This window comes from Labrus bergylta, chromosome 19 (assembly GCF_963930695.1).
Source record: "Labrus bergylta chromosome 19, fLabBer1.1, whole genome shotgun sequence".
Lineage (NCBI taxonomy): Eukaryota > Metazoa > Chordata > Actinopteri > Labriformes > Labridae > Labrus > Labrus bergylta.
Genome location: NC_089213.1, coordinates 5,009,635 through 5,028,004, shown reverse-complemented (window position 1 = coordinate 5,028,004; position 18,370 = coordinate 5,009,635). Strand labels below are relative to the sequence as shown.

Genomic DNA, 18,370 nt, shown 5'->3' with positions numbered 1-18,370 from the left:
ATTTGGTGGTTCTCTTCTAGAAACCTTCAATGACCGGGTATTCACCCGTCTGCATTTCATTTCACATTCCCTTTTTTTCTATCAAAAATAAAATGATCCTAAGAATGAGTAAACTGGCAACATCAATGATGGAAATTATCTGTACTAATTTAATATAAACTGTGCATAAGGAGCTGGTCAACGGTACTGAAAACAAACGACTAAACCAGTGCAATGTATATAGAAATTCAGATCTAATATCTCAACATATGAACTCTTTAACACACAAACTTTTTCTATATTTCTTAATAAAACAGTATTCAGTGATAGAAAATGATTCTGATTTTTCACTTTAATTATAAAATGACTAAAACCTTACACAACATGACAAAAAAATCTGTTTGTGAGGATTTTTTTAAACAAATAAATAAATTGTTTACATTTTTTTTTCCTCTAAATGAAAGCAAGAACAAATGGAGCAGGCAAAAATAGAATAATGACAAAAAAATATTTAGAAAATATTTCACCATCATCGTAAACACTTTGGACGATTTTTTTTTTAACGATATAAAAAAATAAAAATGTCACAGTCGTCTCGGAAAATGCGAAATATTTTATGTATAAATATTTAAAGTTTATGATAAATATGCGCAAACATGGCGCACTGTGTGTCTCCCTGGCGACGAACCGGAACCGGAAACACCGAGGAGATGGCGAAGCGCAGAATGAATTATGTGAGAATCAAACAGTCCATGTAGCCGATGTAGCCATTATTTTTCGTGTTTTTGTCTATATTTAGATCACACATACTTCTCTTGATCGTTTTGACCTGTTAAGGTAAGACTTTCCGTCCCTCTGAGTCAGAGCCATAGAGTTAAACAGAAACACCACTTATCATTTATTAGCAGCAAACTTTTTAGTTTCACGATGAGAAAAAAACACAATAAACCAAATTATCCTGTGTTTACCTTTGTTTACCTTTGTTTACCTGGGAGGATGCAACATTAATGTTCTGATATTACCAACTGTAAAACTAAGGGTTAAAGAATAGAAATGAGTCTTTGTTTATTTTGTGTATTTTTTTGTTGTTGATATTTAATTATATATTCTTTTGAGTTTGTGAGCAAACTTAACCAATTAAGCTGATTCTTCTTCTTCTGATTAAAAAGTAGGTCGATAAATGTACAGAAAACATAATGAACTGCACTTTACATTGAGGAAATAAGAGCTCTAAAAATGATTTTTGCCACTGTTGAAAACCTCATGACTTAATGTAAACAAAAGAAGTCCTGAGTTAACCTGAGAAGAGAAAGGTTCAGTCATCTGTCAGATCATGTTAACAGGTCCACACAGTGAAAAACAACCTGCTGTAACCTGTAACAGTACTTTAAGTAAAACTGTTAAAAGTATGTTTTCAAAACATATCCAGAAACCAAAAGTATTATAATTATGCGCGACGGGTATGTGTCTTCTTTTATGTGCTTGTTGTATTTTGTGTTTGTACATTTTGTATGTTTGTTTTGTTTTGTTTGTTTTGTTGTGTGTTGATTTCAGGGTGAGTAGCTGCTCAATCAAAGAATAAAAGGCACATTAACATATTTATTATTACAGGATTGGTTACAGTTGTTTCTACATTAATTTACACATCCCTTTTAATGTAAGGGATAAAGCACATTTTAATAACTTTTACACACTACAGAGAATGTATCAGTAACCATAATGATGCTTTATAATCTAAAGTATATTATATTTTGTATTCATAAGCTTGTTTTTTTCTTACCACTGTAACTTTTGCTGCTTTGCTTAAGTGCTCATGATGGACAGGCCGGGTCTTTGTAACATAACAATGAGTAAGGTCTTTTACCTGCTTTTTGTAAAGTGTCTCGAGATAACACTTGTTATGAGTTGACGCTATACAAATAAAAATTGATTGATTGATTGATTATTCTGTAAAGCATCTTCCTTTGGCAAATCTATGCATTTAAAGAGTCTTACTCTAGTGGAGGAAGGATGCAAAGAAGTACAATATAGTGTCACATTTTTATATATGATGTGTATTCATTTTGAAAACAATCCTTACGTTAGTTAATTAATTGTGGTGCCTTCAAAGATAAAAAAACAAAATTCCTGTCTGTTCCTCAGGGGAGGATGAGTGCGGAGGCAGCAGACCGGGTGGCTGCTGTGACCAGCAGTCGGCCCGGCACGCCTCTTCAGACTTCCTGGTTTGAGTTCCTTCTGGATGCCAGCCTGCTGGAGACACACCTGCAGAAGTCCTACCCAGGTCAACTCAGCTCGGCATTAACATTACTGACCAACATTTACATTTACATGACTTTGTGTTGCATATATAGTGGACTCTTCTAAACAAATAAACCAAGCTATTAACCAACATGGACAAAATGAATGGAGCGGACTGAAGTCATTTCGGCGTTTAAGGTGTACATTCTGAACATATTCACACAGTGGGATTTTTATTAATGCTGTTGTGTTTGTTCTTGCATGTTTCCACAGACCCTCCGTCGGTGCAGCTGATCGTTCAGTTCCTGGAGCAGGCGTCTAAGCCCTCGGTGAACGAGCAGAACCAGGTGCAGCCTCCTGCAGACAACCGCAGGAACCGAACCCTGAAGCTGCTGGCACTGAAGGTCGCTGCGCACATGAAGTGGGATCTGGATGTTCTCGAGAAAGGGTAAATGTTTCTTATTGGCAGCTTTTTCGATCTAAAATGATTTCATAATTTTTTTCAGCTTGTCTATAATGCATGCAAACCAGGTCAGCGAGTTATTAAAGGAATTCAGGGTTGTAAAAAATGGTTTGTAGTTTTGTTGAAGATGATGCAGTCCTACTCTTCAGTTAGAACGTTTGAGATTTTTTTCAGCATTCGACAGGATACATTCCTAATGACCTAAGCGGGGAGAAAACTGTTTAAATGTTATACCAAGCAGAACACAGATGTCAGTGTTTTATCTATAAAGGAATAATCAAACCGTCTTTCCTGCCAGCTTGACCATCCCAGTGTTAAACATGTTGCTGAACGAGCTCCTGTGTGTGAGCAAAGTGCCCCCAGGTGTAAAACACGTGGACCTGGACCTGTCCACTCTGCCTCCTACCACAGCCATGGCTGTCGTCATTTACAACCGCTGGTGAGTAAGACCACATAGAAAAATACACACAAGACATTCAAACAAGCCGGTGGAGAAACAGAGGCTGCTTAATACACTGTGTCATCATCTTATCTCTGAAGGTATGTTTACAAGTTTGAAACTTAAGGTTCATCTCAACATGATGTATGGTGATTTAACTCTCTAAGAATACATTGAAACAAGAGGAAGGGTCGCTTAGAAGGGAACGATAACAAAATAATTAAAACTGTGTGCACATTCTATTCACGTTTTACCTCTTTAGTCTGGAGCAGTGTTGTAACTTTGTCAGTCTTGTCTTGTCTTGTGCGGCTTGTTGTTCAACAAATGGACCCACCCATTCCTCTGCTGTCTCCTTTTGTGTGTCAAAGGGCGATCAGGACCATCGTGCTGAGCAGCTTTCCAGAGAAACAGAACAAACCCGGACCTCACCAGATGAACATGTAAACTTCTTTTTATCACCGTCTGATTACTAACAAAGCTTGAATTCCCTTACTGAAAAAACAAATGTTTGTGCTTGTCAAAAACGTATAAATGGCAACTCTCAAGTTAACTTGAACATTTAATTTTAACATGAAAATAAATGTCTAGTTTGTGTTTCTAATTGCTTAGTTCCAATGTTCATTTTGATGATGCTGACTTCCTGTCTCGTGGCCTCGCAGGTTAAGTATCGTGCAGCAGGAGAAAGAGATGACTGACAACATCCTCACCGTGGTGAGTCCTCAAACACTGACATGAAATTTACTTTTTAAAAAATGTTTTCCACTTTTGAGAGAGAATTCTAGAAAGTTTTGATTTAGATGTCTAATTGGTTTTTTAAAGATTTATTTTCGGGCTTTTTGTGCCTTTAATGGATAGATAAGACAGTAGATAGAGTTGGAAATCAGGGAGAGAGAGAGGGGAATGACATGCGGGAAGGAAGCCACAGGTGGGAAGTGAACCTGGGCCACCCGCTTGAGACGACAGCCTCCATACAATGGGGCGCGCGCACTAAGCTAATGGGTTTTAAAAGAAATCGTCTCCTGTCCTCAGCTGAAAGAGCAGGCGAGCGACTCCATCAGTGTCCTTGAAGGAGCTGTGCAGCTGAAGAAAGATTTCTACATCCACACTCTGAGGACTCTGGACCTGCTGGCTGCTGACGCCGCCGCCAACGGGGAGACGGAGTCTTCGACGGCAGGACTTCGAATCAGCGCGGACGAGCTGCACTGTCAGGTGAGTTCAGGACACGGAACAGAAATACTGAGATGAATCCAAATGACTTCAAATTGTCCTTTTTTTTTTACTCTAAACTTTGCTTATGTTTGTGTTTGATAGTTAAGCCCCACACTGGTTTATTCTGTATTCTGTGTTTCAGGTGCATTATGATTTGGGAGGTATTTTCTTCCAGCAAGGCTGCACAGACCAGCCGGCCTATCAGAAAGCTCGGGATCACTTCAGACAGACGAAGGAGCTGTTGAAGAAGGTTTGTGTCCCAGCATCCTGCAAAGACTATAGTCTGCCTGCAACATCGTTTGTCGATCTCATTTCCTTTCTGTCTTTCTCCTCAGCTGGACTCGACTGTCCACGTTCACCTGGATGAGAAACGTCTGGCAGGTTACTGGAACGCCTGCAAAGCTCTGACTGAAGGCTGCGACCCCTCAGACTCCCAGACGACGCCCTACGATCAGATCAACAGCCTGATCAGGGTGCAAAACCACCAGGTCAGAGAGGATTCTACAGAGACATCATGTACTAATATGTAGAACCAAGTAAATTAATTCCACCTTCTCTCTCTCTCTCTCTCTCCCTCTCTCGCTCTCTGACAGGCCGTCATCGAAGCCTTCATCAAAGATAACGTGTCCCGTAATTTACCGATCCACTTCAGACGCTCTGTTCTCAGAGAGTATCTCTACAAAGTCCAACAAGGGTGAGATGTTCAGGGTCATTTTAATATTTATATGTGAAGCTCTTTGGGCTGCATGCTTCTTTATCCTCGACAGTAAAGGAGGAGTCCAACATCAAAACTAACTTTAACTAAGAGTTTGTAGCGTCACAAAGCCGAGAAACGAGGCACAGCTTGCATTATGAGAACATTGCAAACGTCAGTTATGGTCATTTAGCTTCTAATGCATACATCATCTGAAACTCTTTTTTGTTGTTGTTGTTTCTCTGCAGAGAGTCGGGGCTGGACGAGGTTTGCCACAAGTTGTGTGTTTGTAACGCCGTCCGAGACGCTTTGGAGGGAGAAGGGCTCAGTGTGCGTTTCCAGCAGCTCCTCCTGCGGCCCAGCAAAAGGATGGTGGACTTCATTTTAGAGGTATTTGCCCCCTCAGATCCCCCAAACACATATTTGTCATATGTAGATTCTTCCTTGGGATCAGTACATTTCACACATGCTGGACTGTCAGTTTAAGCTGAGCTCGTGTTTGAGGCGTTCAATGTGCAACTTGGACTATTGAACTTCTGCAACTTTCTAATCCACATTTCTTTGCCCTGCAGGTGTGCACACTTTCCCTGGAAAAGGAGCGTCCATCAGAGACGTCCAGGAGGAACATGGCCAGTTTCATGAAGTGAGTTACGGCGGGGGTTGGGGTCACTTTACTCTCCAGTTCATTAAAGGGGGGCGGCAGTGTCTCAGTCAGTCTATGGCATGGGGACTGATAGCTGGATAGGAGCCTGTTTATTTCCTGTGTACTGCTGAAGTGACCTTGAGCAAGGCACTGAGCCCCCATCTGATCTGGATGCCGGTCCCTGAGGACCTCCTCCATGAAGACATGTCTCTAGAGCCTGTGTGTCTCTTAAAGTATTACGAATATAAGTATTCATTAAAAGTAAACCTAAAGCATTAAGTCATGTTTTAAACGAGACTGTTGTGGTCTTTGAGGACTCTGTGTGAGAGCTTGGAGGAGCTGCCGCTGCTCTTCATGGTGTCGTCTCATAAACTCTTCATGGAGCTGCTGAAGGAGGACGAGAGGAAGGTGCTGGTGGAGCAGATGAGGAAGAGGTCGGCTACAATCAACCTCAGCGCTAAACCTTTGTCCTCTTTCTACGACATTCCAGGTACAACGCTGAGAGATTGACTGCGACCTTTTAATTGATCTTTAAAAAGATAAAGCCCCCTTCTGAGGAGTGATTTATTTCTGCTCAGGTTTTTCTTTCTCCTCCCACCACTACAGCTTCAGCGAGTGTGAACATTGGGCAGCTGGAGCAGCAGCTCATCCTCTCCCTGGAGCCGCGCAGGATCAGACAAATCCTCATTGAACTGCACGGCATGGCGGAAAGACCCTTCTGGAGGGTCAACAGTAAGGTCAGACTTCGACAAATACTGCCAGAGGCTGCCATTGCTGATATCAAAGACATTCAGGATGTTGTTGTTTATTTAAAATCCACCCTCTAAAGTAGAAAATACTGATGATTTAGACCATGAATACTTGACTAAAATTCCTTCTTTCTGTTTGTGTTCTCAGTGGGAAGTTCCCTCCGACTACATTAACGTGATCCTGGGCATCAAAGACAACCTGACTAAGGACCTGGTTTACATCCTGATGGCCAAAGGACTCCACTGCATATCTATAAAGGTGTGTTTACACGAGCGGAGTTTCAGCATCAAATGCATCATTTAAAATCAACTCAAACATCCTAAAGCTTGAAGCAAGTAAAACAAACAACACAAAGAGAAAGATCCACTTAGTGTAAAGGTCTGTGTGTGTTTGCATCGGAAGTGGAAAAGAGAAGTTCAGGACGTTCTTTCATGCTCTCTCAGGACTTTGCTCACGCTCGGCAGCTCTTCTCCGCCTGCCTGGAGCTCGTCACCGAGTTCTCCCCGAAGCTGAGGCAGGTGATGCTGAACGAGATGCTGCTGCTGGAGGTCCGGGCGCACGAGACCATGGCGGCCGAGGGCAGCAAGGAGAGGCCGCCGTCCGACCTGGTCAGCCGGGTCAGAGGATACCTGGAGATGAGGATTCACGGTGAGAGGAATGATGTTTGTAATGTTCTGATTTGTGTCACTGCGGTGCTGCGAGCTTTAAATGTATTCAGAAGATAAATATTAGACTCCATTCTGGATGCTACCTGGCTCACTATTGATGTGTACTGTAGTGGAGTAAGGGGTCCTTTATGGGGGTACCTTACTAGATTTAGATTGTGAAAGCAGATTTACATATCTCAACACTTCTCTCACTAGCGATAAGAGAATCTGCTTATAGTTTTTAGATTCACTCCTTAATCTTGCTGGTTTTCTTCAGACCTGCCTCTGCGTCAGGTGGTCGGAGAGGAGTGTGTCGCCTTCATGTTGAACTGGAGAGAGAACGACTACCTGACTCTGCAGGTGCCACCTTCTCTGGTCATGAACAACCCCTACATCAAGGTCAGTGTCCTTTTATCCACCCATACATACAGCACATGCACTGGTGGGTCAAGACCCAGGAGTGGGTCGCAGAGCCATTTTGAGTGGATAAGAACGTGTGTAATAAAGTTTGCGAATACGCCTTGTAAACGTATTTGTTCTGTTCGGTTTCTTGCTTCCGTCGCATGTTTTGTACCGACTGAGATCCAAACGGCACAATTTTTCAGTAAATAAATTTGATTGGTCGAAAAATATTAGAATTTGGGTCGCGTTTTTTCACGGAGATGTAAGAGGTTTAGAACACTTTAGTTGCTTAATGTGTTCTTGATGAGAAAAATAAGCAAATATTAATCCAACATTGACTGAATGGGGTTAAATGCCAGTCTTGTCCATTAGGTTTCTTCTGCTGCCCCCAAGTGGCCAAAAAAAGTCATTGCATGTTTAAGTCAAAAGATTTTCATACTAACCAACTTAAAGTTCTTTAAATGTCTGTGCAGAAAGAGAAGTTTCTAAGAAAATGAATAGTGTATTGTTATGGAAATATTATTCCATATTTGCAATAGTCTTAAAGTATTGTGCATCATTTTATTCACATCAGTGTAGCAGCTTTGCAGACATGGAGAGTGACTTTGGACCCTCACTGGTTTCCGGCTGCTGCGGTTCTCGCTGGACAAACTCCTCCTCTCTGTTTCCTCCTCCATAGATCGGTCAGCTGCTCGCTTCGACGTGCAAAGAGCTCCCGGGTCCTAAAGAGTGTCGGCGCACGGCCAAGGAGCTGTGGGACGTGGTGGTCCAGATCTGCAGCGTGTCCGTCCAGCACAAGAGGAACAACGACGGCAGAGTGGGTCTCATCAAACACAGAGAGTCCTCCATGGGAATCCTGCACAGGTACTCCAACACTCATTACACTTTCTGTGTATCAGTACACACTAAGGTGGACACAACTTCAATACCAAGTTTTGAAGGGACTACAGATTTAAATCAGCCTACTACGTTACAATCTGGCATATTTACACGTTTATGTCCATTAATGTGCACTATCCCTCTCTTTAAATAAATCAGTGCACACGGGGGAAACAGTGATGCTGATTCTGTTGAATTTTCTGTGTCTAACCTATTCAGGAGCAAATTCATCACTTTCATCAAGAAGCTCAGAGTGAGTATCCCATAAAGCAAACTGAAATCCTCAGTGGATATGTCACATGTTATTGGATGAGCAGCTGATGGAGCAAAGTTAACTGGTTTCCTCTTATTTGTCACAGGAGCCGCTGGTGCTGACGACCCTCATCTCCCTGTTTGTGAGGCTCCACAGCATAGTGCGGGTAGGGGGAAGTTTCAGTCCGGACATTTAAAGGTTTGAGTTGAACAATCTCTCAACATCTCTCACTGTTTGTTTTTTTTTTTTTTTTTCTGTTTCTTTAGGACGATATTGTAAATGAAGTCACTGCTGAGCATCTCACCATCTGGCCGTCCACTCTCCCAAAGTAAGGACTCTTTTTATGTCTCAGTGACGTGTTACAGATTTCTCACACAACGCCTCTAAAAGTGACGACGATGTGTGCGATCAGTATACAGGCGGTAGACGTGGAAGCTGTGGCTGTGACGGTCAAAGAGCTGGTGTCCTACGCTCTCACCCTGAATCCTAACAACCAGTCGTGGCTCATCACACAGGCTGATATCTACTTTGGTGAGAAGTTGTGTCTTTATTATTATTTGTCTTGCATTTGACTCTTTTGATCTGCTTGACATCATTGTAAATGACGCTCTAAATGATCAAAAAACAAACGTTGTTTTTTTTTTTGCCTTTATCGACAGTACAGCTGAAGAGAGACAGGAAATGTTGGGAGGAGAGAGTTAGGGAGGGGGAGGGGGTTAGAGATGACGTGCAGCAAAGGGCAAAGCTTGGATTCAAACCTACAGCAGCTGAAACAAGGACTATAGCCTCTGTACATGTGGCACACAACATCGGCTATCGGCAGCCCGCTCTTGCTGATTATCGAGTCTAAAGACAAAATAATGACTAAAAAATAAGCTGAGTGAGGTCAATGGATAGGATGCAGTGACACACCCCAAACTGACTCTTTTACCAAGGGGGGGGGGAGTTTGTGTTGGTAAAGTCAGATGCTAGAGCGGGCAGGCGTCTGTTTTTACTAACGCTGTTCTGTTCACGTCTGCAGTGACCAATCAGTACTCTGCTGCGCTGAACCTTTACCTCCAAGCCGGAGCTGTGGGCTCCGACTTCTTCACCAAACCTGTTCCCCCTGACGTCTACTCTGACCAGGTAGATTAGAAACTTCTAAATTAGTTTCTGGTTTGAACAGATAACAACAATGCTAAAAAACAAGTCCAAACTTTCTTCACAGTGAACCACAGCTTAAGTCAAATGTTTAAATGAATCAATCTTTGATTGAACCCTGTCTGTTGTTCGCAGGTCCTGAAGAGGATGATCAAATGTTGTTCGATGATGAACTGCCACACACAGGTCAGAACTCCGCTCGCTGAATGAGTCGACCTTCATGTGTCACAAAGTTAAGCAAATACAACCAACCACCGTTTTTTTCTCTGTAAAACTTAGTTTGTCTCTCGTGGTTTTGGCAGGTTGCTGTTCTCTGCCAGTTTCTCAGAGAGGTCGACTACATGACGGCGTTTAAAGCTCTTCAGGAACAGAACAGGTAGGAGTACGCTCGGCCAACACATGAAGCACTTTTTCAAATCTACAGACACGGGGCGCCTTGTTTAGCGCTTCAGTCGAGCAGGTGTCCCACAGTCCTCCTGACCTCAGCCCTTTGATTCATGTCGACCTCCCTCTATTTTGTGCCACCAGTCACGATGCCATGGACTCGTTCTACGACTACATCTGGGACGTCACCATCCTGGAGTACCTCACACGTATCCTTTGTTTCATGAAGGCAAACAGCACTCCAGATATTCCATCAGGTTACACAAAAGAATCATCATGCAAAGATAACTTTATCTCTTCTAATCTTTTTATACAAACTCTTTGAAGAAATCTGCTGTGTGTCGTCGTGTTTTTCTTCCTTGACAAAGTTCAGATATTCATCACAAACGGGGCGAGACTGAGAAGAGACAAATAGCGGTAAGGCGTTTTTAATGTATCACTTATCTCAAATATACCGACCCCCTAAAAGCTCTGGTAAGAAACTTTGGTAAATCTGTGCAGTTATTAATCTGCGCAAAACAGCACTTTGAATTATTAACATATTGTTAGAATCTGCTTCAAAATGTTGTGCTTCATGAAAAAAATAAAGATCATTAAGGCAGGGAAAGACAAAGGACTGAGAAATGTTTAAATGCCGAAATAAACAACTAGATCGCCATGACGACACTGAGAGGCTTCAGCCGTGTACTAACTCTTCTCCCTCTCACAGATCAAAGCGATCGGACAGGCGGAGCTGAACACCAGTAACCCCGAGGAGGTGCTGCAGCTGGCAGCGCAGAAAAGAAAGAAGAGATTCCTGCAGGCGATGGCCAAACTGTATTTCTAGGACACACACGACTCCTGAGGGGAACGGGAATGTTTTATTTTATTTTGTGGTAGAAAATACATTTCTAAATAAATACACATGTACATGTTATGATTTACAATGAGTTCTTAAAAACAACTGTAAATGTTCCTGAGTTACACAAACAACAGCTTTGATATGAATCGATATTTATCAGATACACAAAAACGAGAGTACTTCTTTCATGAAGAAAAATGGAACTTACTGATTGTGTTTCAAGTTTTCTTCAGCACTTCAGAGGTAAACAGAACAGCTCACATTTCACAGAATAAAAACATTTGATCCGACCCTGAAGCAGTATTTAAAAATCTAACTGTACATATTTGATTTGCTACATATCTTTTTTTTTTTTTTAATAAAAATGCACATCACTTTCATTTACAGTATTTCTCAGAAATAAAATAACTTACAGCAAACCTTGATGCTTTTTTTTTTTTTCCAGACACATTTCTTTTAAAATTAAAGCACGGTGATGCTTAAAACAGCTTGAAGAAAAAAAATCATGCAAAAAGCTCAAACCAAGATGAAAGATTGTAGAAAATGTACGACTATAACACTTTGATAATGCTTTCTTTGACATGTTTCTCATCGGCAGAGTGTGGAATAAACTCCCATCCAGACTTTTTGTAAACAGTCGTCCACTGAACGGGGCTCTTTTCTTTTTTTAACCCCCCCCCCCCGTCATCTCTGTGCACACTCACTCCAGAGTCTTCCTCTTGTAGCTCAGTGTGTGCAGGGTTTCTCGGTGCTGCTGGGAGGAGTGGGGAACTGGATCTCCACTTCCTTTTCACCAGTGGCATCCTAAAACGGAGACAAACAGAAAATTCAGAAACCTGTGATCAATTAGCCTCAAGGGATATTCAGTTATTTTATAATTACTGACATCCTGAGACCGAAGATTTGATGTTAAGTGACACAGTTTGATTAGAATCAGAGCGATCTCAGAGTGTATGTACAAATGAATACCTCGATTCTATTTATATAGGGACAGGATGACAAATGTTTCTGACTCCATCGATCCATCTCATCCCTCTTAACATCTCCATTACTACCTCAGAAGGCAGCAAAGAGGTGGGATCACTTGCCCCCTCCCCAATCACACCTCTGACATTTTATATTGAAGGAGAAACATCACAGGGCGGTCTGAATAGGGCGACACTCTTAGTTGTTTCTCTGGGAGGGTTGAACTTACCAGCATGTTCAAGTAGTCTGTGTGAGTCTGAATGTTGTGTCTGTCGTCCTTCTTGATTTTGACAAATTCCTTTAGTGTCAAATTTCCAGACTGGCTCACAGATTCGACAAATGGGGCCATCCAGTTAACACACGGCTGGACCTCATCTTTGGATAGACCTGAACGAAGACAAAAAGTCATGACCCAAAAATCACATCAATTTATTTGTATAGCGTCAACTCATAACAAGTGTTATCTCGAGACACTTTACAAAAGAGCAGGTAAAAAGACCTTACTCTTTGTTATGTTACAAAAAGCAGGTAAAAGACCTTACTCATTGCTATATTACAAAGATCCGGCCTATCCATCATGAGCACTTTAGCAAAGCAGCAAAAGTTACAGCGGTAAGAAGAAACTGCCTTATTAAAAGTCAGAAATCTTCAGCTGGATCCCCGGCTCATGACGAAACAGCCTTCACAGGCCTAGACTGCGGCGGGCTTGAAAAGGGATAGGGGGAGAGATGGGATAAGATGCAGGAAGAGGGATAGGGAGCAAGAGGGTGGGGGGAGGCAGACCGTCCATCAACAATCCGGTGGGCATCAGCGTCTCGTCTCTTTCAGACCTACTCCTGTTCGGCTAAAATCTGCATTTGTCCATTTATATAAAACGTTAGAATAACCCCAAACATTACCTGAAACTTTTTCCACCGTTTCCTGTTTCATGAAATGGCTCAGGACGGAGGCAGCCAACACTCGATACTCAAAGTCCAGAGAGTTAATGTTGAGGATACACAGATCTAAGAGCTAGAAGAGAAAATGTACGATTAGTCGTTAGCTTCACAGGTGAAGGCATCATTTCAAAGTACTGCACACATATATATTATTCTACAAAAGTAGGGCATGATGGTTTAAACTAATCCTTAAAGGGCCGGTGTCCACTGAGGCTGTTTTGTTTGCCTGAGCACCAAAATGCTCTCAGTCAGCCGTTTTATTCTTGATCTGCTCTATTTAGTTGAAAACAGTTCCAATTTTTGAAACCGCGCTGCACTCGTCCAAGTCGCTTCTACCACACCGACCAATCAGAATCAAGAAGGGGCGAGACTTTGTCAACAATGGCAGGAGAGAAACTTATCTGACTCGTCTCCTTTTGAGGGTACAATTTTTTTTGCTAGAGCTGCTGCTAATGCCGGATTCATTTACAGTGTTTATGTTTTCTTTGTGATATTTCCTTGAATAAGCGCTCTGAAGCTGAGGATGTGGGCGCTGCCAGCACAAAAAGCAGACCTGATAGAACGCCCTTCCACTTTGTGATGTGACTGATCGTATCCCAGCTTTAAATCTAATATTTGTGTCTGTGTTAACATCTTAAAAAGCCACTGAACACCTACTCGGGTCATTTGTATGTAAGCCTCCTGAGGAAACTGCTGCTCCAGCAGGTCAGAGTTGAAGTTCATTGATGCCATCTGGAAGTAAAGCTTGAGCCAAGACACGGCGGTCTCCGGGCAAAGCTTCCACCTCAGAGCCTGTTACACACACAGACAGTAGCGTTAAGTCACACTTAAAGAACCCAAGCATGACGAGTGAAACACGAGTTATTTAAGATGCTGACAATATTACCTTTAAAATGATTAACTCCATCTGAAGAATCTCCTCCTCGTAGTACGTTGCTGCGGTTATGTAGGCCATCTGCGACAGCTTTGGAGGACAGGCTTCCTGCGGGGAAGAATAAAGTTCAAACTTTACATACAACAGGATCAATGAAGCGGTTGTAAACGTGGAAACTCTTGGTAGGATACTGACATCTTCTGTTTAGGTGTAATGTGAATTTGGGTTCTGTAGTTTTCGCTCCCCCGTTCTTCCTTACCTCCATCTTTGATGCTATAAAAAGACAAGTTATCCCGATGAGCTGCAGCATGTTCTTCTCCATGTTGTTCTGGGTCAACATGAAGCGGTCAAAATAGTCCTGAGCGAGGTAAAACGTCTGCCGGTGTAGAGTGTACTCCTCACTCACCTGGTGAAGAAAATGACAAATCAAAAGAACACGTTAGTAACTACATTTCCTTTTCATACTCGTCTCCTTATTTCACTTATTACAAAATGTTTTTACTTGAAAATCTAGTCTAACAGTTGTGTTTAGTAGTCCAAACTGGTTTGGTTGTGTCAGCCACAGGATAATTTAAAGTTCATACATGGACCAGTAACACCAGTTCCAACATAAAACAGAACTCAACATTGACAGGACTTTACTTAAATAGAATCACAAAGATATAAACTAAATCCAGAAACAGAAGGGCAGAAAGACATGGATTGATTTTTTTTATTTTCCCAAATATTTTAGTTAACATATTCATAAAAAAAACCCTGTGCACTCCAGCCGTAACGCAAAAAAGAAAAACGCAACACACCCAAATGAGATTCAGTTTAACACGCACCTCGATCAGCCAGTCGAGCAGGATCGATCTCATCCTGGGTTGTATTGTCGGGTGTTTCTGCACAAAGCTCTTGCTATGCGAGTAATTTTGTTCCCGTCTGACCATCTTCCCCCACACGTCTTCAGAAGAGCCCCATCTGTGACATGCAGAGAGAGCGTTCACTTTAATGAATTCATGATTTATATTTTGGTCATTCATTAAAAAAAAACAAAAAAAAAACGAGTCAAATATATTTGTGTAAATAGCACAATTACAGAAACAAAACAATCTACAATGACCAAAAAAAGGTTTATTTCTGCCTATCCTGTGAAATCCTTCATACAAGTCAGAACATAAGCAATCCAACAAAAACTTAAAGAGAATAATTAGACAGCCTGTTTAATATGAGAACACATATTAGCCTGTCTGGACCAGGACACTTACAAGAAATATCTAACCTTGGCTAAATAAATCTTTAGTCAAAATGAAATAAAACTCTGGTTGTTGCAGTTTGTAAGGTTTTGTATTTCGGTTTCCTTGGTCCCATACTTTAAATTCCATTGTTACACTCGTTCATCCAGGAAAAGGTGTTACCCTGGACTTTAGGCATATATTTTTTTCAAAGATGATTTTTTTCTTGATGAAATCATTGGTGACTATTGTGTAAATAATCAAGACGCAGCATTACAGAGCGGTAACAACACCGTCTGGTTGCAGATATGAAGAGAAGTAAAACACGACAGAGTAACGTATAATAATCACCTGAGGGGAGGTAGAGGTGACGGACGAACCAAAGAATCTCCTGAAATAAAATCCACATCCACAACGTCCGTCTTTACTTCTGTCTCAGGATCCTCAACGAGAAGACGAGGCTCGGCGACGTCTTCAAGTACCAGCTGGTTCTACGACGGGAAAGAAGAAAACTGAGTGCAGCACAAGCATTTACAAACACAGTTAACTTCAGGGGTTATTATGGTTAAGTAAATGATATGGGTTTAATTTCTATGTCCTTTATTATTACTCAAGGGTGAGAAGGATTATTTATTTACCACTGTAGCCCTGTGTACTGATACAAGAGGAATATCATTCAATAAAAATAAAAGGACATACCTTCTCACACTGCAGCTTTGACAGGGGCTGAACTTTTTTTCTGCCGCATTGCTGTGAAGAAAAATGTCATTTCAGAACATCAACACGAAAACCTGATCGAGTAAGTCTCAAATAATACCCACACAGAAATTAAAAGTGTGATCTTGCTCTTACCTTATTTCCTTTGCCTTTCTGCCCTGCAACATTTTCAGATCTCCTCTGCTGGCGTGCACTGCAAAGACACCAAAGTGAACTCAACATGGAGCTGAAGATAAAGATGCAACAACAACAACAACAACAACAACCAAAATAAATAATTCATAAAGTGACAAAAAGGGGGGGAGGGAAATACCTTCTCCTAGTCATGGTCCTATCTGTCAGAAAGGGGGAACCATTAAGAAGCAAGGTTAGTGTTTGTCAGACAAAAAACCAGGAAGACAGAAACTGCTCAACCAGCTGCAGCTGTAGTGACTTCCACTTTAAATATAATGCCATGCAAAACCGAGCCGGATGATAAAGAAACAGTTTCCGGATTATTAAATGCGCCAAAAGTTGGACTTTATCATCAACAACATTGAAGATGTGCAAGTAGTCTGACCACTCTGCAAAGAATCAGACGTCTCTAACTTTATTCGAGGTATAAACTAATACTCTCTGAGGGTATTTATGTTATTTATATGAGACAAAACCTCCATGAACAGCACAAAGATGCAGAAAGAGTGGACATTTTGTACCACCAATAAAATGCTCCAGAGTTAAACAACAAATGGACCTGTAATGATTTATGTAATAATATCCGACATGCATGTAAGCTTTTTATTCGTTGTTATGGTGTATTTTCACCCAAGTTTAAAGTTAACAAAAAGCAGCAAACAGACTGCAAGGAACTTTTAAGTATTTAACTCACCCAGTTCAAGCACAGCGGGGGGGCTGCAGACTCCAACTCTTCAACCAGCTGGTGTAGAAAACATGCAAAAACAAAGTGCTGCTTTACCTGGATCACAACACTGCACATCTACAGGACACTGAACATGTCACAGAGCCGTGATGGTAAAACGTCTGTGCTAACTTTGAATGATTAGTAAAGTTTGCAGCTGCTTACCCTCCGAGCTGCAGAAACTGAAATAGTCCTCAGTTGGCGCTAATTTGAATTAGAAGCTCAATGCGCATGCGTATAAGTACTCCCGAGCCTAAACCCTAAAAATAGATTGAATGAGATTAAGAAACAGTTAATATCGCTGGTAGTTGTAATTTTGTTCCTACTGTTTCGTTGTTCTTTAAAAATGAGTTTAATCCGCATTAGATAAACTTGTTTCTTAACATAATGTCGACTAAACAAATAAAGATAACAGTCGTTAACTGAAGCCTACTAATGCCCTTATTTTATTGTAAGCCTTTTTTACGTCTCAAATTATTGTAAACCTTTTTTTTTGTCTCAAATGTTTCATAAAAGTGATGAAAATAACTAAAATGTGTAAATAACTTTGTCTCGTCTTCACCTTTTTTTTTTTTTTTTTTTTTTCTGTCAGTTGAATTTCCGGTTTGTCTTTGTTGTGGGCGGAGCAACAGAACAGAACAGCCAATGGGAGAGAGAGAGAGTCGAGATGAGCGCGTGCTCCTGGAACAGGACGTAAACAAAGCAGAGTGCTGAAGGGAGGTTGTGTAGAGAGCTGCTCATGACCCCTGAACAGACCGGTTAAATGTCATCCGCATCAGGTAACACTACTGTTTCAGAGCCACACTGATTAACGAGACTTTGGGTCATTTATCCTTTGTTTCCCTTTGTTTCCCTTTGTTTCCTCATCTTTGGCTCTGCTCACATTTGGTCAGGTTTGAATAACATTCAGGACTCACACGTGAGAATTACTACCATAAATACAATTTGAATTGAAGCACATATTTATGTACTAAATATGCATTATTTGTTATTCTGCGTGTTATTCTGTTTATATTATGTGCTGAATTTGTAATTCAAAGAACATCAACAGGAAATTATGACAACCAATCAATCAATGAATCAATCTTTTTTAGTATAGTAATGTTAACTCAAGACACTTTACAGAAGAGCAGGTACTCTTAAGAGCAGGTAAAGACCGTACTCTTTGTTATATTAATTATATTATATTATTATATTATATTATAATTAAATAGCGTCTGAACTGACAATTCTAAACGAATTTATAATCATCTAAAAAGATTTTCTACAATCATACAGTACCACAGTGTTAAAGGAATGGTGCCCCCCTCTGGTTAAATGTCACAGTACCCATTAGATTCATTCAGTGTAATGAATTAATTACATTGATTATTATTATTATTAATTATTATAAATTGTGATACCATACAATGTAAAACTGTGAATTCAATTAGCTCTTCAGTAAATACGTATTAAGTCACTGCAGTGAAGAACTCTGCATAAAAGCAGAAACTATAAATGTATCATTTTCTTCTCAAAGTCAGAACAAGGTGAACTATAAGTACAGCATGATGTGATAAAATAATCATTGAGCTCATTTAAAAGCAAAAGAAAATCATGTTATTGCTTGTTCATGGGTGTTAAATTACAGTTTCTTATCTTACTGTTTTTATGTAGTTAGTTTGGATTCCGGATGTTTTTAATTTAATGTTTTTAAATTAAAAAACATTAAATTAATGTTTTTAATTTAATCAAAAGATTGTGGTTTGGGGCTCTAATATCAAGGTCATTGTTAACATGCCATATAAACTTCCTGTCAT

At 40.7% G+C, this 18,370-nt stretch overlaps 2 protein-coding genes across 2 annotated transcripts; one reads left to right on the top strand and one right to left on the bottom strand.

Annotated features, from left to right (window-relative positions):
• Nucleotides 1-671: 671 nt before the first annotated feature.
• On the top strand, nt 672-11,314 carry ints8 (integrator complex subunit 8). The gene is made up of 28 exons (XM_020652414.3): nt 672-816; nt 2,122-2,260; nt 2,491-2,665; nt 2,979-3,119; nt 3,488-3,559; nt 3,779-3,830; nt 4,149-4,328; nt 4,471-4,578; nt 4,664-4,816; nt 4,922-5,022; nt 5,271-5,412; nt 5,595-5,665; nt 5,980-6,155; nt 6,272-6,402; nt 6,563-6,673; nt 6,859-7,063; nt 7,340-7,461; nt 8,144-8,328; nt 8,563-8,596; nt 8,703-8,762; nt 8,863-8,924; nt 9,009-9,127; nt 9,618-9,721; nt 9,872-9,922; nt 10,039-10,112; nt 10,265-10,329; nt 10,494-10,537; nt 10,830-11,314. Exons 2-28 carry the CDS (start codon nt 2,128-2,130, stop codon nt 10,944-10,946), a joined length of 2,988 nt encoding a protein of 995 aa, XP_020508070.2. The 5' UTR covers nt 672-816; nt 2,122-2,127; the 3' UTR covers nt 10,947-11,314.
• LOC109997806 (G1/S-specific cyclin-E2-like) lies at nt 10,962-16,828 on the bottom strand. The gene is made up of 13 exons (XM_020652415.3): nt 16,737-16,828; nt 16,542-16,589; nt 15,987-16,008; nt 15,809-15,866; nt 15,656-15,706; nt 15,308-15,447; nt 14,567-14,702; nt 13,999-14,145; nt 13,752-13,847; nt 13,523-13,657; nt 12,827-12,938; nt 12,157-12,314; nt 10,962-11,765 (listed from the first exon to the last, which is right to left on the bottom strand). The coding sequence occupies exons 3-13, from the start codon at nt 15,998-16,000 to the stop codon at nt 11,688-11,690; spliced, it is 1,125 nt and encodes a 374-aa protein (XP_020508071.2). The 5' UTR covers nt 16,001-16,008; nt 16,542-16,589; nt 16,737-16,828; the 3' UTR covers nt 10,962-11,687.
• Between the last annotated feature and the right edge of the window lie 1,542 nt (nt 16,829-18,370).